At 44.3% G+C, this 23,774-nt stretch overlaps 1 protein-coding gene across 1 annotated transcript in view; it reads left to right on the plus strand.

The window, feature by feature from the left end:
• The window catches only part of STK32C (serine/threonine kinase 32C), a 173,658-nt gene extending 166,312 nt beyond the window's left edge, over positions 1-7,346 (plus strand). Inside the window, exons 9-12 of the mRNA XM_084841935.1 lie at positions 1,283-1,408; positions 1,594-1,725; positions 4,175-4,242; positions 5,484-7,346. Coding sequence (XP_084698061.1) covers positions 1,283-1,408; positions 1,594-1,725; positions 4,175-4,242; positions 5,484-5,622 — 465 coding nt within the window. The 3' untranslated portion in view covers positions 5,623-7,346. The remainder of the gene's footprint in view (positions 1-1,282; positions 1,409-1,593; positions 1,726-4,174; positions 4,243-5,483) is intronic.
• Positions 7,347-23,774: the final 16,428 nt, after the last annotated feature.

Here is a 23,774-nt window from a genome sequence, read left to right on the forward strand (position 1 = left end):
ACACTGAGCCCATAGAATCCCAGAGTAGTTCTGATTCTGAGGAAGAGCAGCCACCCCTGGGAGAGGAGCGCGCTCATCCTTCCCAGGGCCAACAGCTGACAGAGATTCCTCCCACCGGCATTCCTAGCATAGATAGTGGTCCTGGGAGTGACAGAGTGCAGGAAGCAGACTTGCTGGACGCGTGACGCCGACGCAGGGAGCGGTGCCAAATGGAGAGTGCGGAAAGGAGGCGTAGTGCCCGGTTGGCGCGCAAACAACGGTTGCACCCAGAGGATCCAAGGGAAAAGGGGAGGGACTCTCCCTAGCCCATAAGTTCAGAGTATCAGTGATTCCCTTTCAAACGGGGACCAACTGTTCCAACTTAGGGCATAGGCACTCTGCTGCTCATATGTAGTTGCTAACAGTAGAGTTGTTAAGTTGTAAAAGAGGAATAAAGCTTTGAAAAGAATCCCTTTGCCTGTGTCTGGACTTGGCTACTGGATTAGACTGAGAGAGGCCTCCAAGGAGCCCTTGACAGTCCTTATTTAGAAAGGTACTCGCCACCCCAACAGAAGTTTAGCACTGATTTTCTTGATTGGTTTTTAGTGTGACTGGAATGGCTTCATTATCTCCCCTCCTGGCCACCACTCCCCCCTGCTTAGCATTTATGCCTGTCTGTACCTGTAATGTTTTCACAATGCAGGTTTTGTTTATTGGTTTTTAATGTTACTTCTTAAAGTATTGTTGCAGCCATTATGAACTTCTTTGTGTGTTTTTTTTGGCTATACATTTTGGGAGGAATAAATACTATGTGCGCTGTTGAGCATTTGAACAGGTTCATAGAGAGGGGTGATTAATCAGTCCTTGATGGACCTGTTCAAATGTTCAGTGAGTATGGGACATTCATCCACCTCCAAAATTTATACTTTTGTTGCCTGGAGGGAGGGGAGCATTCGTAGAATGTCTGCACATTTCATGCCATTTGGATGGAAAACACCAAAGTTACAGGCAGAAGAAGATTGAATGGGCCTTCCATCGAACTTAATGGAAAAATGAATGAACAAATGCAATTTCAATAAATGGAAACAAAATTAATGAAATTTTAAACATTAACATGAATGGGAAAATGAGATATTCCCCCCACCCCACCCCACTATATACCACTAGTGGGACCATTCAGAAGCAGCAGCCATGCTGCAGAGGTAATGTACACATCACCCCAGACTAAAACAGATTTTTCCCCCCAGCTGTACTGTTTTGTCAAAACCAGCTTTGCCTCACCCCACGACATTTGCAATTTCAGCTTTTGACAGTGAACCCTGAGAATCGGTTTTCTAGCCTAGCTAGCATCCAGACTTCCTCCTACTTATTGAGCGTGGACTGGGATGAAATCTGCGAAAAGAAAGTGGCACCAGGCTTTGTTCCTAATGTAAGTCGAAGTGATAAGTTCGACATTTGTGTCTGTCCCTGATCCCTGTGACTTGTGACGGAAGCAGTGACATAAAGCCAAGGATTTTTCTGTGGCAACCCAATTTTGGGTTTAGTAGGCTGCTTGAATTATCAGGCTTGCCGTTCACATGGCTTTGAGGCAGTATCTTGGTCTGTTTCCAACAGAAAGGCCGCCTGCATTGCGACCCCACCTTTGAGCTAGAAGAGATGATCCTCGAGTCAAGGCCGCTGCACAAGAAGAAGAAGAGGCTTGCAAAGAATAAATCCAGAGACAATAGCAAGGACAGCTCACAGTCAGTAAGTGGCCCCTTGTGGTTGCCAAAATAAAACGGAAATGTTTGAGTGTTGTATTATTATAGGACCAGCTTGTTTGTTTGATTATTATTCCCATGTATTTCCAGCCCTTCTTTGAAAAAAATCCCAGGGTGGGTAACAACAACATTAAAACATTTAAAATATAATATTTATATATTATATTTATTTATTCTGTGGAGTCTGTGGAGTCTGTGGGCAGCAGTCTGCCCCTAGACGCCTCTGTTGGTGTCCACTGGGCTCCTTGCCTGTCCTGATTTTTATCTTATTTCTTATACATAAAATGGGAGGCTGGCATGCTGTAAAGCGAAGTGCTGTCTTCCAGTGCCTTTTTCTATTTGAGTTGAAAGGAGTGGTTTTGTGTTTTGGAGCTCAGACCAGACCTCTGCTTTGTACTTAGGTTCATGGGCAAGTGACTCTTTTTTTTTAGCATCACCAGTTTGCCTTCTCAGAAAGAATGCTTTTTGATTGGCCATGCCCCCATGGCAGCCATTTTATGAGAGTGCCCACAACACTATCAACATTGCAAATGTGCCTACCAACCCAAAAAGATTGGAGATAATCCTTTAATAAACAAATTAATCAACTAATCCAGGTGAACAAATAGGTCTTAGCCATGGCACCAAAATGATAGTAAGGCTGGCACCAGGTGCACTTTTTGGGAGATGGCATTCCAAAGTCACGGTGCCACCATAGAGGAGGCCCTATCTTGTGTCACCAATAAATGTAATTCCATCAGTGGTGGGACGAGACAGGTACTTTGCATGGAGCCCAAAGGATTAGTGAGTGGCCTCTGCTAGAAAGCCAAACCTATGCTGCCAATCAAGTATTTCTTCTATTTCTCCTTTCAGGTATGATAATGAAGGGCATGTCTTTTCTACAGTCTCAGCTTCTGTTGTCTGATTCCTCATAGCATATTTGGCTGTCACACAAATGCCAATTGCAATGGCAGAGAACCAACCTTTTGTTAGGCGATGTGTTGCACCAGCTGCTTATGTTGCTGTTTTTATTTTTCCCTTATAGTCCTATCAGTGTACATGGCACCACAAAGTAACCTGAAACACTTTCATTAGAAATGAATGTTTTGAGAGAGAACACGTTTTGAAATATATCTATTTAAATTATGTATTTAAATGTGAATTTTCATCTGGATTTTTTTTTTTAAAAAAAGATCTGACACAGATGAATGCAGAGTGGGACGGAATGGACTTAATGAGCGAACACATGCACAAGTGAAAGAGACTGATCCATCCATTCTTTCTTGAGGTCCACTGTTGATTATCTTAGCTCAGATCATACAAATTGACAAGTTAGCAACACAAATGATTTTAAAAAATACTGTGGCAGCCCTTTGATGTCAACTGTAGGCAACATCAAACTTTACCAAGGGTCCATAGTGGATCAAGAAGAAAGTGCAGAATATGGGTTAAATTTTGTTCTAGCAGGAGTCTTGCCAGAGAACACATTCTAATTAGGACAGGGCCAAAACTACTCACAAAGATTCTCATTTCAATGCCTCTTTTGTATGCATTTTCCGGACAGGGCTATTATTTCTCCCCTTTTCATTTCTGCTGGTGTCCCCAATGCTCAGCTTTTGGGTGCAGGGAAGGGAACCCCAAATACCTCACTTATTCCATGTGGCTTTCATACTGATACAGAGAAAAATTCTACCCAATGAAAGTGCCAGGCATGCTCCCCTTAACCTCTGACATCGCTTCTGTATGTTAACAATATTTATTCATTACATTTGTCTCTTACCCTTTCCTCCAAGGAGCTCAGGGCAGTATACATGGTTCTCCTCCCTCCATTATATCCATGAAAAAATCTTGTGAAATGGGTTAGGCGAGGCTGAGAGATAGCAATTGGCCTAAAGCCAACCAACAAACTTCATGGCTGAAGGGGGATTTGAACCCTGATCTCCTGCGTCCTAGCCTGACACTTTAACTACTTTATTTATTTATTTGTTTGTTTGTTTATTGCATTTATATCCCGTCTTTTATCCTCCAAGGAACCCAGGGCGGCGTACATAATCCTACTCTCCATTTTATCCTCACAACAACAACCCTGTGAGGTAGGTTGGGCTGAGAGTCTGTGGCTGGCCCAAAGTCACCCAGTGAGCTTCCATGGCTGAGTGGGCCTAGAACCCGGATCTCCCGGCTCCCAGTCCAACACTCTCCCCACTACACCACACTGGCTCTCTATACCATGCTGGCACACTCTGTTAAGGGAAACATAGTTCCAAAGTGACCTAAAGAAAATGGAAACATAAAGGAGCACACAGTGATCAAGAATCTGGATGAATCAAAGTGGGGGGGGGGTTCCCCATCATCCTTTTTAAGCTTAATAGTCATACTACTTGAGTAAACTTTGCTAAAGTTCATAATGCAGCAATTTAGACAAAAGGTACAAGCTAAACTATCTTCTTTTTTAATAGGAAAATGACTACCTCCAGGAATGCCTTGAAACAATTCAGCAAGATTTTGTCATTTTTAACAGGGAGAAGTGAGTTTGGGAATATGCTTTTAAAGGGCGGGTGTGTGTGTCTTGTTTTCATTGGCTAGGATAAGTTAACTCTATGATAAGTTAACTTACCTTCATGGAAGCTCAGTTTCCCAGCACCCGGCTCCCTCCTGCAGGAATCTGTGTCCCCCCACCCCCAATTAAACTGACTCTGGACAGTTTGGATGCCCCACTGAACAATGTGGGATGCGGCACAGGGGGGCAGCTCAGGGAATGGGGAATCAGCCAAAACCAGGCTTGGATCTGACGTTAACTGACAGAGCAATCCTACGGTCCCTGGGGCCATAGGATAGTTCTGAATCCCCCGCCCCCCAAAGCCGTAGACACTCCTGTGACCTCGGAAGGGGGAATCTGACATTGGGTCCCTCCCCTCGCTCCCTCGCAGCTGTCATGGAAAGAACCAGACAGGCTGCTTTCCAAGGTCACACTAGAAACCTCATAGAGGTCGAAAAGGGGACGTTAAGGTGGGGTGGGAAGGGAGAGGAGAGACCAGGATCCACAGAATCCACAGAGAGACCAGGATCCAATAGCCTCTCAGTTGCCCGTCCCTGTCCACCATTCAGAGACCCCTCTAACTGTTTGGTTTTGGGTTTTTTCTGGAGGAGGAATGGGAGTTGACATTGTCTCTGTTCTCTTCCCATCCTGCTGGCAACAGCCTGGCAGAGCAGAGGATTTTTGGAAGCCTCTGAACTCAGAGGCTCCCGTCTAATGGGCAGCAAGCCCATAGGGTTGCGCCCTTAAGGAAGTTTGTGCGAGGAAAGTTTCCCATCCCGTCCCCCAGCCCTCTTCTGCCCCTGCCCCTCATTCCACATCCAGTAGGGTCCCTGATCCCCCAAAGAGGCTTTGGGGGGAATCTGTAGATGGGAGCAGGGGAACTTCCTTAATAGTGCAATCCTATGCGCATACTGCTGTCCCCGATTGCATTGAGTGTATACACCATGGTGCCTCTTTTCAGGCTTTCAGCTCTACATATGGGGGTTGGGGCAAGTGGGGCACAGAAATGCCAAGGATAAGGCTGGCAGCATGCAGTGCTGCTCCCTCCTCGATGCACTCAGTGAACGCGTGGAGGACAAAGCGTGAACGAAGCTTCACAGTACTCATACAAAAGCTTCCTCAGTGTGCGCAGCTTCATTTGAAATCCCCTCACCTCCACCACACACTTCTACTTCGTCTCATCATTCATAGAAAATGTGCGTAATCAGCATGCTTTTTTATCGGCACAGGTTGAAGAAGAGTCCAGATCAAATGAACGAGTCCATTTCTCCTCCTGAAACCACCGATGAAGCCGAGACGGAAACAGAATCTGAAAATTCCAACCTGAATATGTGTAGCTCAGTATGTTCTTCCACAGGCAGCAGCTAGGACGACTACAGGGAGAATCAGGCAAAGCAGGCATATCTCTTGAATAAATCATTCTCAGGTTGCCCTGACAAGCAGATGACAGTACATTGAGTACCTGAGTTGAGAAACAAGGAAGGAAGAGAGAGGAGCCACGAAAGGAGCCACAAAACCAACACTGTAGAGCCACAACAGAGGCAGATCGTTCTTACAGGACTCATGGATGAAAAAGATCACCTGTTACCTGATACTTTGCTATGCAAGACTTTGGCGAAAACCTTTCCTTCTCTTTCTTTGTCCTTTTCTTTTTTGCAGGGACCCAGAGTGGTCTGAAGTGTATTTTCAGGTAGTAAGGGTTAGAGAGTAGATCCTGGCTTCAGTCCAAGAGAATGCAGATCAAAAACACAGAAAGTGGGAAGGGAGGCCCAGGAAAGATGGCAAAGGTGATTGAAAACTCGATTCATATTTTTAGAGCATTTATCTCTTGGTATTTTCAGAGCATCTGAGGCTTTGTACGGAACATGACTGATGCCTATTACCTGTAGGAACTGAGCTCAGCTGGAACACTAGAGTCACATCTTGACTACACTTTATTTTCAGTGAGTCTAGTCTCAGTGTGCTCAGATACTTTCCAAGGCATTGGAGTAATCTCACCTAGGGCCAAATGCACCAGGTTTTGCAGCTGGAATTTTAAAATGGTGTAGTGTTTTTCTAACTGTACTGCATCTTTTCACAAAGCTATCCTTACATGCAAGGAGCTGTGTTGATTATGAACATATGAGTAGAGGTTAGCATTACCCCCCCACCCCATCCCCCTGGACTTATATGAATGAGTAGGGCACAGGTTTGGCTAGATTTAGATGTGACATCTAAACAACGATGCCCTGATCATGGAGGAAGTGATGCCTTGATGAACCTTTCTGTTTACGTTGTACTAAGTGTAATTTAAAGTACTGTATATAAATCACCGGCATCTGTCTTAACTTCTCACCAGGATAGGAAAGTTCTGACATTTGCTCCAGCTGTGGATATTGCCTTTTAAATTGTTTCAGAAGCCTTCCCCACCCCACCCCATCCCCTACTGGGCTTTACCTGCTATCCTATATACACATACAGGGAGTAAGATCCAGTGAACTTAGTGGGACTTCTTCTGGGTAGACATGCATAGGATCATGTTGTTAATGGCTTACTTTACTGTATTGTGGCTTTAGGTTGTTATTAAAACACTGAGAGCCCTTGGTTCTAGGTTGGCAAATATTTGTGTTGTACATAAACCTTGTAACTGTTTTTACTCAAACTTTTTGTTACCAGATGTCTAAGAGATTGCCCTGTTTGCATCCCAGTTGTGTTTTCCTGAAAGAAAGTGAACTTAGCATGCTTTTAATGTCAAGACCTTCCCCCCGCCCCGCTCTTTTACTGAGTCTGAGGTGCCTGCTACAGGTGAATACGCCAGGGTTGAACCAGGGGCCTCTGAAAGCAGGAAACTTTACAGCCTTACATATGAAGCTACAACTACCTCTGTAGCTGTGCTGTAACGTGTTCCTTTCTATTTCTCTGCTGCTTAGGCACAGCGATAGTATGGAATTCATGCCAACTCTTCATACCAACTAACACAACAAATGGCATAACCAGTATATTGCAATTTTATACAGATGACAACCAAAACGTGCTTACTTTTCCACAGTTTTATGTGGAGGTTGGTAAGACATAAATATTGTGCACAACCAAAATTTCATAAAAATCACTACAAAATTAAACAATTAAAAAATACAGTTTGCTTGGGCACAACATACCAAGATGCCAAAGCTTTCCTGTAAGTTGCGCCTGCATTTGTAGGCTATGACCAAGTAAACAGCGTGTCCACTCTACAATTAAATTGTAGAAATGATTTGGTTTCGGTAGCATTGAGAGGGTCGTTTCATTGGGCTTTAAGGGATTCGCTCTTGAAGAGATTTACAAGCCAGACATAAGACTGTTGAGGTTGCGCTGTTCCAGCACCTGTCCCAGCTCAGCACCACAATTATGTTGTGCTGGCACTACAGGGATGTTGTGCTGCAGGCGTAGCTGTCCATGCCAGCAGAAATGTTCAGAGTCAAAAGTGCCAACACGGTTAGCCAGCTGGCCACAGAACATACCGTTCAGCTGCATTAGCACAAGAGGCTTCACAATAAAGACACTCCAGCTTTAATCCCAAACTTAAGTATGGGTTGGCAATTGCATGTTCCATTTATTCATTGTGGTGCATTTATCCATCACAGATTTAAGATGCTGAATTTTTAATCATTACCTCCAAGTTGTCTCTTAGAAAGAGTGTTCAGTGTAGCTAGCATTGTGATGAATGTTCTATCTTTATTTAGAAAAAAACAGTTATCTTGTTAAAATGTTGTCTGCATTGGAATAAGCTAATAGATACAGTTATTAGCAAACTGGTTCACAGAAAGTCCAATAATGTTTTTTAAAAAATGTTTAACTGGCTCACAACCATAATGTTTGAATAAACCAAAACATGGAGCAGGATCCAGCCAAGCATTAAGTGCTTTTCATTGATTCTGATGAGAGAGTTAAGCATATGCTCAAATTTCTCTCAGGAAAACCAGTGGGGCTGAATAGTGCCTAAATTTGGCTGGATTGTGTCCATAGTTTCCCCCATCTCTCCCAGTTATTAGAATGTACACCCCCTTTGTCAGGAACCCAGTCTGCCATAGGAACACTTTTGTACAGTGGGTAACCAGCTAGTTCTCCTTCCATTTCCACCTCGCACCCAACCTACCACTCTCTGCCTCATACCTTTCTTCTTCTAGGGAAGAACTGACATGGAAAGTTACTCCTTAGCTATGCTTCATGTGTTTGTTGTTCCCTCCAGGCCTGGTATTCGCACAGAGTGACCTCAGGCAGCGGGGTTAACGGTGACATTTAAATTTCCCATAATGTTCTAGATCAATGCTACATTGGGGGGATTGTGGGAAATGTAACGAGTGGCTGCCAGCTGTTTCATGATGATTCAGAGTGCTTCTGCCACTGCCTCCAGGTAAGACCACCAGGGCCCACCGATGTAGAAAGTGCCCCACTACTGGGGATCCCTCCCTTATCGCCGCTGTTCCTGGTAAAGGGGAGGGATGACATTTCTAATGCCCCATTCGCTAGAATCAGCACGATCATAGATGGATTCTAACAATCACAAGCCTCATGGTACTTCCTTAAATGCTTATCTCATGGTGCCTATAACCATGTAGGGAGGTGGCCTACTGCCTCTGTGTGTGAAGTCCAGCACTCTGAAGTTCACTGCCAGGGATAGCAGATGGGTGGTGTTTCTGGGTACAACTATTGCACTGGAAACTATAGACAACCACTTCCTCACATATTTATGGGAACCAAGAAAGCTTGAAGTCACCCTCCTCCTTTTCACTTAAGTGGTCACTGGGCTAGTGCTTTGTTGCTCATTTCAGTTATGCTCATCAAAAGCTACACATAGAACTAGCTTTTTCCTCTCCCCTCTTTTATTCCCCTCTGTTTCATCAGTACCGCATTCTTGGTACAAAATAGCACACAGACCTTAGGATCAAGGATTTAATGCACAATCTTTTAGACAAGGAATTTATGTCTTTTTAAAGCCTGTTCCTATATCCTTTACTTACAACTAAAGCGATGTACTTTACTTTTCATTGTAATATATATGGTATTTGTGGGATGCAGTCATAGAGATCTGTGGTCTCAAAGATCTAATTCTGAAATAAATGCTTATATTGAGCACATCAGTTTCTTGGCATCAATTCTCAGCTGGTGAAGCGCTGATGTTTCTGCCTACCAGCAGTTTGAGCGCGTATCATGTTTTATGAATGGGTAATCAAATAAGCTTTTGCATGGACCATGGCTTCTGTAAGCATTCCAAAGCAAGGGACAAGAAAGTTAACATTTCCCTATAGATCATCTTTGGTTCAAGCGCTACAATTTCGTTCCTTTGGCCGGCACTTTATATTACAACCACTGGAGGGTGGTGGCTCCGATTTTGGTGGGGCTGTGCATCCATTCTGGGTTTCATTCAGAACCAGGCAGATCTCTAAAGGAGCTATCCAGGGTGCTTAACCCTAGCCCCCAAACAGTTCCAGAACCTTGGATAGCTTCTTTAGAGTTCTGGCTGGCTCTGACTGAAACCCAGAATGGATGCACAGCCCCAGCAAAATCGGAGCCACCACCCTCCACTGATTAGAAGCGTTCTGTTCTCTCACAAATTACCCCCCAGGCGTGCTCACGGAGCAGGCCCAGTCTGTGGGCAGAAAAAGTCCAGCATTACAAATTGTATACCCAGCAATCATTTGCTTCAGCAGTTTCTGATCCAGCCTGTGTGGAAGCCTCTTCCACTATGCATATTGCCCTTGCTGAATAATGGTAACTGCTCTGCCTTCCTCTTTTAATAGCTACATGCTCCACTGAGCTTTGAGTGGCTCTGTTGCTGAAGAAGTTTAAGTGGAGGGACAGCTGCTGAAAAATGGCTGGTGAAGGCTTGATTAGTTCCCAAAGGGACAAAGTGCTCTCTTTCCCCACTAGAGGGTGGTTAGAGGCCATGTATGGGATTGAGTGCCCCCAGAAAGAAAGAAAGAAAGAAAGAAAGAAAGAAAGAAAGAAAGAAAGAAAGAAAGAAAGAAAGAAAGAAATCCAATTCGGTGGAGGCTGGTGACTCTGATTTCAGTGGGGCTGTGGATCCATTCTGGGTCTCAGTCAGAACTCTAAAGAAGCTATCCAAAGTGCTGAACCCTATCCACCAAATGGGTTCTGCACCTTGGATAGCTCCTGTAGCTTCTGCTTTAGCTAGCTAAATCTGACTGAACCCCAGAATTATTTATTTATTTATTGCATTTATACCCCGCCTTTTTTCCTCTTGCAAGGAACCCAAGGCGGCTTACATTATCCTCCTCCTCTCCATTTTATCCTCACAACAACAACCCTGAGAGGTAGGTTGGGCTGAGAGTATATGACTGGCCCAAAGTCACCCAGTGAGCTTCCATGGCCGAGTAGGGACTAGAACCCAGATCTCCCAGCTCCCAGTCCAACACTCTTGCCACTACACCACACTGGCTCAGAATGGATTTATGACCCCACCGAAATTGGAGCCACCAGCCTCCATTGGTTCAAACTGCATACTTAACTACTGTCCTGTACAGTGCATTTCCATTTCCCCTTTGGTAAAGAACTGGGCTTTCAGAAATATAAAAGATGTACAGGGTTTGTTCGTTTTTTCAATGCAGACACTGAAATAAAATGCCTTCCTCAACATGCCTGTTAGTATACTACTTCTGATACTGTCGGAGATAATATATAACTATCATGACTAGTAGCCATTTGATAGTTTTATCATCCATGAATTTGTCTAATCTCCTTTTAAAGCTTTTCAAGTTGGTTGCCATCACTATGGCTAGTATCCTAGTGTGCCTGTGGGGTTGCTGTATACAGTTCTCTCAGCCCAACCTGCAATGTAGGGATAAAAGCAACAGATAACATTGCAGGGTTGTTGTACTCTCTCAGCTTCACTCAGCTCCCACCCTGCAACAGGGGTCAACTACTGCTGAACAATACTGCAGGGCTGCTGGAAGTTACTCAGAATCTGACTGCAGTATTCAGTGTGTACTACACTGCAGGGCGGTCGTAAACAACTGTCAGCCACTGCTGCTTCCAACCTGAAATTTGGGAAATGAATTGCATTTGCTTTGGCATGAATTTAAAACAATTCAGACTAAATAACAACAGAATTGGAAAGAGCAGGGACTCTTCTTTCTCTGCCCAATCACATATACATTAAAAATCTTGGATTTCTTCACTGATTTCTATGAGTTCCTCACCCTTTTGACCCTCTGAATAACATTTAAATGAGGGAGTGCTCCCCCTTTATGAGTAGTAATCAGCCTTAAGAGATTCCCTGTCAGCTAGCTGCCCATGAATTGTTTTCTTCAAACCAAGGACAACCAACACCACTTTGAACTTTTCATTTTGGATGTCATTTAGGGATTTTGAGAGAGCGAGCACCCCAGAAAGAAAGAAAGAAAGAAAGAAAGAAAGAAAGAGATCAGAATGGTTTCCCCTCCCCCTCAAATACAGACACTTGTAAGTTGTAATTCATTGAATCTGTCTGGAGCTAATTATAGGATGAGCTGTCTCTTGGTCCTTTTCTGCCTGCATATTCATGGATCATTGCTCTTTCCACCTGACCTTTGTGATGAGCATGAAACACAGTCACCTCATGGCTCGTAGGCAGGGGAAGCCATCATTTCTCATTACTGTTTCCCAAGAGTAAGTGGGCTGCTGTGTTCCAGTGTACTGGAATGTACCGTCATCTGTGAGCTTTAGAGTTCTTGAGGGAGAATGCACAGCCTGCAAAGAAGACGGGTGGGGGAGAAATTAGCTTTGCTGGGGTTCCCAATTTGCTGGTATTAATTTAGTGAAGTACTCCCCATACTCTGGGGTAAAGCCAAGGAAATGAAATTTTTAAAAAGGGGAAGAAATTACATAGAATTTATTTAAGGGATTAGAGCTCATCTTTTCGCTAATCCCTCAAGGTGGCTTACAAACTCCATTAAAACTTTAAAAATAAAACTATAACGCAATAAAAACTGCAAATGCAACAGAGCAAAACTAAGATTTGCAGATACATTAAAATACTTTAAAACAAAACCATCCAATTTAAATGGGGACCGAATATTGTAAAAGCAGCAGCAGCAGCAACAACAATCACATGCCATTAAAAGCCCAAGAGGAAGTGATGGACTTTCCCTGCCACCAAAAAGGTAGTAATGAAGTCACTAATTTATTTATTTATTACATTATATCTATACTACCCAATAGCTGAAGCAAAATGCTGACTAGAGAAGGATTCCCACAATTTGGGTGCCACCACTGAGAAGGCCGTCTCTCTGGTCATCACCCACCTAAACTCAGAAGACAGGGGCATCTGTAGAAGGAACTCCAGAAGGGCAGGTTTCTGGGGAGAAAAGTGGTGTTTCCAATCCCCCAGCCTCAGGCTGTGTAGAACTTTAAAGGCCAAATGCAGCAGCTTTAATTGAGATTGGAAATGAACAAGTATTTAGTGAAGTTCTTTTAATATTGGCACCATATGCTCATGGCACTTGGCCCTAGTTAACAGCCTGGCTGCTGTGTTTTGAACTGGATGTAGCTCTTCAAGGGCAGCCCCAGGAACAAAGCATTACAGTAATCTAGCCTAGGAAGGTAAGTCATCTGTGTCCAAGAAGGGCATCACTGGTGTAATGTGGGTAAGAACTAAAGTGATTTCGAAATGGTGGTATGGGGGGAATCAGTTCTGGGTGGCACCAGCAGGGAAAGGTTGCTAAGGAAAAGTTACTAAGGGATTTTTGCTGTTGTTCAGTCGTGTCCAACTCTTCGTGACCCCATGGACCATAGCACGCCAGGCCTTCCTGTCCTGCGCTCTCTCCCGGAGCGTGCTCAAGTTCATATTCATTGCATCCGTGATGCTATCTAGCCATCTCATCCTCTACCGTCCCCTTCTCCTTTTGCCTTCAGTCTTTCCCAGCATCAGGGTCTTTTCCAGGGAGTTTTCTCTTCGCGTTAGGTGGCCAAAATATTGGAGCTTCAGCTTCATTATCTGTCCTTCCAATGAGCACTCAGGGTTGATTTCCTTTAGGATGGACTGATTTGACCTCCTTGCAGTCCAGGGGACTCGTAAGAGTCTTCTCCAGCACCACAGTTCGAAAGCATCAATTTTTCGGCGCTCAGCCTTCCTTATAGTCCAGCTCTCACAGCCATACATTACTACTGGGAACACCATAGCTACTTTCAGTTGTGTATATACTTTGGTAGCAGCTCACTGCTAAGTAAACTTTGTTTCTGTTAATTCAGTCTCTGTTGTTCACTTTATAATCTTGAAAACATTACATGGTGTTACCCGTGGGATATAGAAAGCAGCGAGAGTGACTGGACAACACATGACCCCAAGATTGTATTTGGGTCAGACTGATGATGCAGCTGTCTACAGGAGGAACAGAAGAGATCTGCAAAGAACTCCAAGCTGTGGGCCGACAATGGATGAGACAACTGAGACTGCAGCTGCACTTCTATCAGATGCACCTCCATCAGAGGTAGCCCAGTCAGAGTCCCGAGACAACAGAAGTGGAACAGTTGTAGCACAAGGTGCCAGTGAAATGCCAGAGAAGACTGTGGACTCTAAGTTACCTATGACTAAGTCAAGAAGCAGGGTGATCAGAAAACCAATTAGATATAGAGAGTAGGGTTGTTGTTTCTTTAAGGGAGATGTAATCTGAGTAGGAACTACAGTGATTTAGAAATGGTTGTATGGGGGGAATCAGTTCTGGGTGTCACCAGCAGGGAAAGGTTGCTAAGGCGTATCTGACTACTTTTAATTATGTATTTAGTTTGGTAGCAGCTCACTGCTAAGTAAAGTTTGTTCTTCATCGTTGAGTCTCTGTTGTTCACTTCATAATTTTGAAAACATTACAACTGGTGCACAAGCTGAAGCTGGTAAAATGCAACATGACGTACTGATGCCAGTTAGGCATGCAATTGCAAAGCTGGGCTAAGCAACACCTCCAAGCCACAGACCTTCCTCTTAATGAGGAGTGTGACCCACCCACTCCCATCCAGAACAGACTGAATGCAATTTCTTTGGAATGATCAACCGTTCACCAACAACATCCCTGTCTTATCACAATAAAGCTTCAGGTGTTTCCTTTTTTTAAGTTCTGATCCAGGCCATTGCTGCTTCCAGCCGTCTTTTTTTGCAGCATGCATCGCTACAACTGTGTGTGTGTGTGTGTGTGTGTGTGTGTGTGATGGAAAGCAGAGACAAAGCTGGGCATCATATATGAATACAGAAAGAAAAAAACACATTTGCTTGAGCAAGGGAGGCAAATAGACAGGTGCTGTAAGTCACCAGCCATGTCATGGAGATCATCCGCACACTAACACTATCATATTCCTCCCAAAGTGGTAGCTGGAAGAAGAGAGTTGCGTTGTCATAGCAACTTGTGGTTTCAGTATGAGGAGAAAACACACCACAGGGGGCTGACAGTTGCAGAATCCTCTTCAGGATGCCAGCCAGCCAGTCAGTCATGCCCTTTGCGAGGATACTTTTCCCCATCCCCCTTCCCCCTATTTTCTATTCCCCTCTCCCAACAACGCTCAGTCCGCATTCTGGGCTCACTGAGCATGTTCAGTCCTAATTGAGTAGTTTAGGGTGCTAGGATCACCCCCTCCCTGAAGATATTTTGTACTTCTACAGGCCTTGCGGTTCCTCTAAGTATGCTGAGGCCTCCCTCTTGTCCACAGGCAGTGCTGTTTGGGCTACATAAGGAACCACACTCAGAGAATGATTTTGCAAGCGTGGAAGAGCATATATGGCAGTGAAGGCGGGTGGTTCCAATGTCAGTGGGATGGTAAATCCGCTTTGGGTTTCAGTCAGAACTCTAAAGGAGCTATCCAAGGTGCTTCACGTGTGTGGCCCCTACCATGGCGATGTAATACTTCTGGGGCCGAGCCCCCAAACGACCCAAACGCTTGTTTCTCCTGAAAAGGCGTGACTGGGATGGGCAGATCTGGCTGCCTGGGCAAGGGCACTAATGGATCCTGCCCAATATGCCTGTTCATAAAAAAAAGAAAAATGCAGTGCTGCATCCCTGCGAGCCCTGGCTCACTACACCACTTTCCAGAGATGATGAGCTGCTTGTAATATTTGTTTCACCTATTTGAGTCGATAGTTGTATAGATAGGCTTATGCGGTGCCTGTCACAGCCTAACACCCAAGCCCCTTAACCTGGTGCTCAGCTAAAAGAACAACTGCCTGGAAAAGCCTTTAATGTAGGTTTTTGTTTTGTCTTTTTTTTATAAAGGAAAGTTTCCAGAGGACACTACTCCATATGACAGAAAAATCAAATCTAAAAATAAAAAAGCAAATTGGAGCTTGCTATAAGCTGCTTCCTCTCAGCAGGGTTTCAAATGTATTTATGTATATGTTATCCCCCCCCCAATAGTAATCATTCCCACACAATTGTGACTCTTTCTTTCCAACTATCTGCCTTCGTCTCCTGAGCTACAGGGTGGAAATTGTGCTTTCTGAAACTCTTGTAATAGAGAACTTGTAATATTGCACCTCAAATCCCCACCCCCACCCCCCGGCCAGGGAGTACCTTCCTGAACTGCTAGAGAAAAATTCACAGGGCATTACAAACATTACAAGTTGTTAGGTTCATTTTCTGAACTCGGAAATAACCACTTTCAGCAGGGCCAGACAAGGATATTGTGGTGCCAGAGGCAAAGCACAAGATGGCATCCTCCCCCATTCCATGTACAAAAGCCAACTGGGCTGGCAGTTGAATCTTAATTCAACACTGGTGACAGGACAGCATCCTTCACTGCACCCAAGGGCAGCAGGCTAGCTTAGAGGGCCCAGGGCAAGCCTCATCGTACATACTCCACCTTCCTATTTATTGATTTATCTAATTTCTATACCGCCCAATAGCCAAAGCCCTCTGGGCGGTTCACAAAAATTAAAACCTAAAAGCACACAATAAAACAATATAAAATATAAAAACATTAAAACCACAATATAACAATACAACCAGAATAAAAGCCAGCAACAATGCAGAGATTTAAAATACAGATTTAAAACAGCACCTTCCTACACCTTGCTGCTTATCCATATGCTGTCTGAGGCAACTGCCTCACTCTGCCTAATGGTAGGGCTGTCCTTGAATTTCAGTGCTATCATGACTCCTCATCCGTTTTTTTCCAGGCCTTTCTCTCCAACCTCTATTTTGCCCCTGCCCACACATCTGTTAATGCTTCAGCTCCTAATACTTTAGGGAGTCAGAGACACAGCATGAGTTACCTTAAAAGATTAAAAATGAATATAAGAAAACCCTGTGTTGTTTTTATGCACCAATCTCATGCTGTTCAGCATCAACAAGATGAGGGAAGCAGATTATTATTTTTTATCTCTTCTAGGGTGAGAAAATGCCCTGAGCTGGGACTGTTGTTGAAATCCGCAGTGTGAATCACTTTTGTTCACTGGGAATACATGAAAATACTGCAATGCAAAACTGCCTCTCAGCTCATTAATGATTTTGCAGTGTAAAGAGAGCGTTTAAGGCGTCTTACCTTTTGATCTACAAGTCAGAATGTATGTTGCCAGAAGTCTGCAGAAAAGGCTGTCAAAATAAATTAGGGGCAAAGAGGTATTTGTCTCCTTTTGTCCATTGCATTCAGATACACTGCAGGTAGTCTTATATTCCTAAGGCAGCAAATGCCTTTACAAACAGCTTAGTATGATGAGACAGATTTCTAGTTAATATTGCGTTAGGCCAAGAGGCCTGTAGGAAAGCGTATAGACATGGGATAGCTGGGTGTCACAAAACAGGCAGGAACAATATGCTCCGTTATTGATCAGTTGTCCTCAATGCATGTTGCTGATTTGGACGATGTCATCCCATTCCTCAGGATGAAGATTTGATTTCTTACATATTCAAGGAAAGGTTTTTGTTTATTTATCATCATCATCATGAAGGTAATTATTGTATTAGTAAATATAGTTTGCATTTTGCAACCATAAGTGGAGCCTTGCTGCCACTAGAAATCCCCCCTCCCAATGTGACCATGTTAAAATGTGTGAATAAGAAACACTGAAGCATGTATGGCTTGGCCTGTTTTCAGCAATGACTAGGGGAGAAACAGTTCTCAGAAGGACCTGAATTTCTTAAAGCCCAGTGTATTTAAAAAAAATAAGTTTTCTTCCTCAAGGGCATTCTAAAGGCACAAATAAAAATACATAACATTTCATATAAACAAATTTAAGAAAACAAAAAAGAACCTCACCCATTTAATGCAAACTGTTAAAATATGTAGCAAACTATTTCTTTATAAGAACAAACATAGAAATGTATCACCTGTAAGGAATGGTTATATTAATGGGTAAAATTACCTGGCTGCAGTCAGTCTTATATAAACTTACCTGGGAGTAAGTCCCATTAAATTCCATTGAAGTTACTCCCACTAGATGTGCACATGATTGCACTATTAGATTTTTTTTCCCAATTAAGAATAAAAGGTGGCCTAAACATTATGTATTCAGTGCCTTTCTCTTACAGTTTTTGTTGTCCTGTTCTCAGCCTGGCTGCCACTTCAAATACCCCTCCTGCTCAGAAGGCTGGATCAGGTACATTGAGGGAACTCCCACAACCAATCCATCTGTGCCTTGGTTCACCCTGTGCAGTAGTTCTGGCTGCTATTTCAAGGTGAACCTCATATCCGTGGATGAGGATGACAATGATAATGCTGCATTATTTATATCCTGATCTTCTACTAAATGTACCCAGAGTAGTATACAGCATGGCCATACAGGTAAGGTTGCACTTACAATTTCTACTGAAAACCGTAGAGCAGAAGCATTTGTTACAGAAAGGGACATGCGTACAGAAGGGACATGTTATAGAAACAACATGAATACAGAATAATCAAGAGAGAGATTAACATTCATTCATTCATTCATTCATTCAATCTACAGCCCTGTCAAGGTGGTTCACACAATAAAAAGTCAATCCTAAAACAAATGGAAAATCTTATATATATAATTCAAAGTCCAGAGTTAGTTGGTCATCCCTTTTTGACTGCTGTTGATGGATTCTCATAAAACATACTTCATTGGAAAGCTCTTGATATGCAGATTCCATGAATAACAATGGTTTTCACTATAATTCAAAGTCAAGAATTTATGTCCATCAAGTTTTTTTTTAACCATTAGGCTATCTTCTATGATAATGTACTGTGAAGTTCAATTTTTAATATAAAAAAGGTCAAGTATAATTAAACAAACATAATTAATTGCAAATTGGAGCAAAATGAAATATGAACACAAAAAAGTCTCTATACACCTTTATAAACACAGGTGCAAGGCAAAGTACAATGATATGCCAGTAACATATGGCCTGTAAACAAATCATGAAGGGAGTAAGGGCCACCTACAGTTAAAAGTAACGCAGTCAAAGTTTAGCTATGGCTCAAAAAGGAAGTCTCCACTAATTAAATTTAACAAAATAACATTTAAAAGTCTCTGTACACCTTTATAAACACAAACAAATCATGAAGGGATCTTCGTTGCCATGAGTTGTGTGGGCTCATTGGCAAACCTCAAGATTCAAGTCATTGATGGACCAGAACAAGGGCGTTACAGTGGCCTCCCTGGAGTTTACACCAAGAACATTGTACTTAAGGAAGTTTTGTAAAGATAGGAGATGTAACACTTTGAATGTTTCATTGAAAGCAGTTAAGTTACTTTAGTTAGATTTGATTTTTCTCTGCGAACTGTGTTCGTGGGTAACCAACTGGTAAGAATAAAATACAAAATTTACAGTAAGAACATCAAACAATTCAACCAGAAAGCTGGCAGTTGAAATAGAAGCAACAGCTTAAAATTACAATATAAACGCAAGGGCCAATCAATTAAAAGTAACAGCAAACAGTCAGTTCTTTAAATCCTTTAAAAGCTATCAACAAGGGGACCAACCTCACTTCCCACAGGAGAGAATTCCACAGAGACTGGGCCACCACTGAGAAGGCCCTGTCTCTTGTGCCCACCAATCTGATGGATCTTACCACCAAACCTATGAACAGGGCCTCTCCACCCTCCCTGAAGCACCAGGCAGGCTCATATAATTTCAGGCAGTCCTTCAAATAACCTGGTCCAAGACTGCTTAGGGCTTTAAAAGCTAATAACCATGACTTTGCCTGTGTTTTTATTTATTTATCAGGGTGCCTTGGACTATGCATGCACCAGTTTTAGTTTCTATCTGTTGTGGAAGTACTTTTACAATTGATAGCCCCAGTTGCTCCATTGGGAGAGGAGGTGCTACTTCTTTGGATTTAGTCAATGCACAAATATGTATATCTACTGCTAAATAGATTTTTTTTCAAAATCTATTTAGAAGATCTATTTCAAAATATGTTCCTGGCTGCCATCAGAATATCTGTTTTTCTTCCTTTCTCTCTGCTATCAGGCCTTTTGCCCTGCCTTCTGTTGCTCACGACCAAATGCAGGTGTATAAAGATGAGTGGTAAGAAAGGAAAATGCTTTTCACCTGCTTCTTTCAGCGAGCCGCTACCTCAAGCAGCTGCTAAAGTCTGCTTAGCGCTAAGGCCGACTATACATTGGGATATTTGGTTAGAGTAGTGAATATAATTAATAAGGAATGTCAGTCACCCATATCCATTGTGTAAAATATCTAACTGGAAAGATAAAGGCAAAATGGGGATACCTGCAGGTTGCAGTGGACAGCAGCTACTCTTTGAAAATTAATTTTAGAGGCATGTACATTCCCTCAGTGAAGGTTTCTGTCTGCAGGGGGAGTTTTTTTGGCATCCAGACAAGACACCTTGTCACTCTCTGTTAGTCTCCAGTCCCACATGTAAAGCTAGCTTGGTGTGACAGTATGTCTATGAACTCCCTCAGACTTCAAGGATGACCTGATTTCTCAGAGGAATTTTATGATCCTCAGCCTGCTGCCTTACTAGCATTCGAACCTGTTATCAAAAGTAGGTCTGCAATGTTTAACTGATTAGGCGATTAGCGTAGCTCGATTATTTTTATTTATTTTATTTTATTTATTTCATTTCTATACCGCCCAATAGCCGAAGCTCTCTGGGCGGTTCACAAAAATTACAACCAAACAACACACAATAAAACAATTTAAAATATACAGAACATTAAAACCACAATATAACAATACAACCACAATAAAACCTAGCAGCAGTGCAGGAGTTTAAAATACAGATTTAAAACAGCAAAGATAAAAATTTAGAAAGCTAAAATGCTAAAATGCCTGGGAAAATAAAAAGGTCTTCACCTGGCGCCGAAAGGAATACAATGTAGGCACCAGGCGAACCTCACTAGGGAGCTCATTCCAGAGCCAGGGTGCCACAACAGAAAAAGCCCTCCTCCTAGTAGCCACCCGCCTCACTTCCTTTGGCAGGGGCTCATGGAGAAGGGCTGCTGCTGATGATCTTAAGGTCCGGGCAGGCACATATGGGAGGAGGTGATCCTTCAGGTAACCTGGCCCCAAGCCGTTAAGGGCTTTGAATGTTAACACCAGCACTTTGAATCGGGCCCGGAAATGGACTGGCAGCCAGTGCAGCTGGAAAAGTACTGGCGTAGTATGAGCTCGCAGGCCAATCCCTGTTAACAATATTGCTGCCCTATTTTGGACCAGCTGAAGTTTCCGGACCGTTTTCAAAGGCAGCCCCACGTATAACGCATTGCAGTAATCCAGACGAGAAGTTATCAGAGCATGGATAACTGTAGCTAGGCTATCTCTGTCCAGATAAGGACGTAGTTGGTATACCAGCCTAAGCTGATAAAAAGTGCTCCGTGCCACTGAGTTCAGCTGTGCCTCAAGTGACAGTTCTGGATCCAAGAGCACCCCTAAACTACGAACCTGATCCTTTAGGGGGAGTGCAACCCCCTCCGGAACAGGTTGAATATCACCTAGCCGGGCAGACGAACCACCCACTAACAGTACCTCCAACTTGTCTGGATTGAGTTTCAGTTTATTGGCCCTCATCCAGTCCATTACCGTGCCCAGGCACTGATTCAGAACAGCCACTGCCTCACCTCGTTTTGATGAGAAAGAGAGGTAGAGCTGGGTGTCATCCGCATATTGATGGCACCTCAGCCCACACCTCCGGATAACCTCCCCCAGCGGTTTCATGTAGATGTTAAACAGCATGGGGGATAAAATAGAGCCCTGTGGAACTCCATGGCACAATTGCCATGGCACAGAGCAGTAATCCCCCAGCACCACCTTCTGGAATTGGCCATCCAAGTAGGAGCGGAACCACTGTAGTGCAGTGCCTCCAACTCCTAACCCAGACAACCTATCCAGAAGGATACCATGGTCGATGGTATCGAAAGCCACTGAGAGGTCCAGGAGAATCAACAGGGTCGCACTCCCCCTGTCCCTCTCCCGGCAGAGGTCATCCCACAGGGTGACCAAGGCAGTTTCCGTTCCAAAACCAGGCCTGAAGCCCGATTGAAATGGATCTAGATAATCCGTTTCATTCAAGAGTGCCTGGAGCTGTCCTACAACCACCCGCTCAAGCACCTTGCCCAGGAAGGGGATGTTGGCCACTGGCCTATAATTGTTAACATCCTCTGGGTCCAGGTTAGGCTTTTTCAGGAGTGGTCTAATTACTGCCTCTTTTAAAGCGGCAGGCACCACTCCCTCTCTCAAGGAGGAATTTACAACCTCCTGGACCCAGCCGGACAACCCCTCCTTGTTTGATTTAATAAGCCATGAAGGGCAAGGGTCAAGCACACAAGTGGTCAATCGGACTTGGCCAAGCACCTTGTCCGCATCCTCAGGCCTCCGTAACTGAAACTCATCCAATAAAACTGGACCAGACGGTGCTCTGAACGCCTCTACCAATGGAACTGCATTAATGGTGGTGTCCAATTCATGACGAATCTGAGCGACTTTATCCTCAAAGTGCCGTGCAAACTCGTCACAGCGTGCTACCGAGGGTTCCACCATCTCTCTCCCTGGCCCAGAATGTAACAGGCTGCGAACCACTTGGAAAAGCTCCGCTGGACGACACTGAGATGATGCAATGCTGGTGGAAAAGAACTGTCTCTTTGCCACCCTCACCGCCACAGAGTAGGCTCGATAGTGGGCTCTTACCTGTGTTCGGTCAGACTCAGCACGAGTTTTCCTCCACCTGTGTTCTAGCCATCTCCCTTACAGAGGGGAAAGGCCGCCAGGAGTCTAAACCTCAGCAGGAAGTGATCTGACCATGACAAAGGGACAGATGTTAATTCCTCCACTTTCAGATCACCATCCTCCTGCCCAGTCGAGAAAACCAGATCAAGCGTGTGTCCTTTTGTATGCGTTGGGCCGATGACATGTTGGGACAGCCCCATGGTTGTCATGGCGGCCATGAAGTCCTGAGCCGCCCTGGCATGGAAGTTGAGATCCCCCAGGACCATCATCCTGGTGGTCCTCAACACCAAGTCCGAGACCACCTCCGTCAGCTCAGGCAGGGAGTCTGATGGGCAGCGGGGTGGGCGGTACACCAACAGAATCCCCAATCTGTCCCGGGTACCCAACACAAGGTACAAACACTCAAGATCTGCACTCGAATGAGCAGGAAGCCTGGAGAGGGAGATTGAATTCCTATAGACTACGGCAACCCCCCCTCCCCGACCCTCAAGTCGGTGTTGGTGCTGCACCGAGTACCCAGGAGGGCACAGCTGGGAGAGAGTAACCCCTCCCAGTTCCCCCACCCAGGTCTCAGTAATACATGCCACGTCAGCCCCCTCATCCACAGTCAAATCATGGATGAGGGAGATTTTATTTTGGGCTGACCTGGCATTCAGCAGCAGCACCACCAGACCCGAGGGCAGACTGGTAAGGCTGCCAGGAACCATCAGGTTGGGGGAAGAACCAGAAGAGGGGACAGCTGTAAGGTATCTAGCCCCTCTTCTCCTCATCTGGCCTGTTAATCCCCCAATGCCATACCTCCCCCTGCCCGTGACCACAGTTATGGTGGCACCTCCCCGACCCCCTGAGTTGCCCAATAGTCCTCCCAGGCACATATTAAAATGTTAGGATATAAAATGCACAACAGTTTAAAAGAATATAAAAGATAAAAGAGATAAAAGAGAACAGCAGCTAAGAAGGAGCAGATAAAGTCCACGTTTGTCCCTTTCCCCTTGTCTTTAAAGCTGCTGCCCTCTGCTGCCGCTATTTGCTGCTGGTATTGTGGCTGCTGGTGTCTCTGGAGAAGCAGGTGGGTGGGTCCTCAGATGCTACGCGACTCCAAGTGCGACGCTAAGTGCGCACGTAGCGTCACACTTGGCGCAATGCCAAGGCGCTGCCTCTGGCAGCCCCGCCTTAAGTACCTGTGGGCGGGGGTGGGGGCAGGCTCACCCGGTGCAGCTGCTGGCTGGTCTTCCTTCCCCAGGCTCCTTAGTGAACTTAGTGATTAGTGAACTTTCTGTCAGCTACAAGAATGCCCTCAGTTAACTGGGCAGATTTTTTTTAAAAAAATGATGATGGATACAACTGCTTATAAAAACTGCTAATGAAAAGCACCACCTTAAAAGAGGCATTCTTTTGTAGAAGAGGAATGCTTCTTCTAGGACAATGTCTGCT

This window comes from Heloderma suspectum, chromosome 3 (genome assembly GCF_057233095.1).
Source record: "Heloderma suspectum isolate Gila_16-S chromosome 3, 16-S_ref, whole genome shotgun sequence".
Classification (NCBI taxonomy): Eukaryota; Metazoa; Chordata; class Lepidosauria; order Squamata; family Helodermatidae; genus Heloderma; species Heloderma suspectum.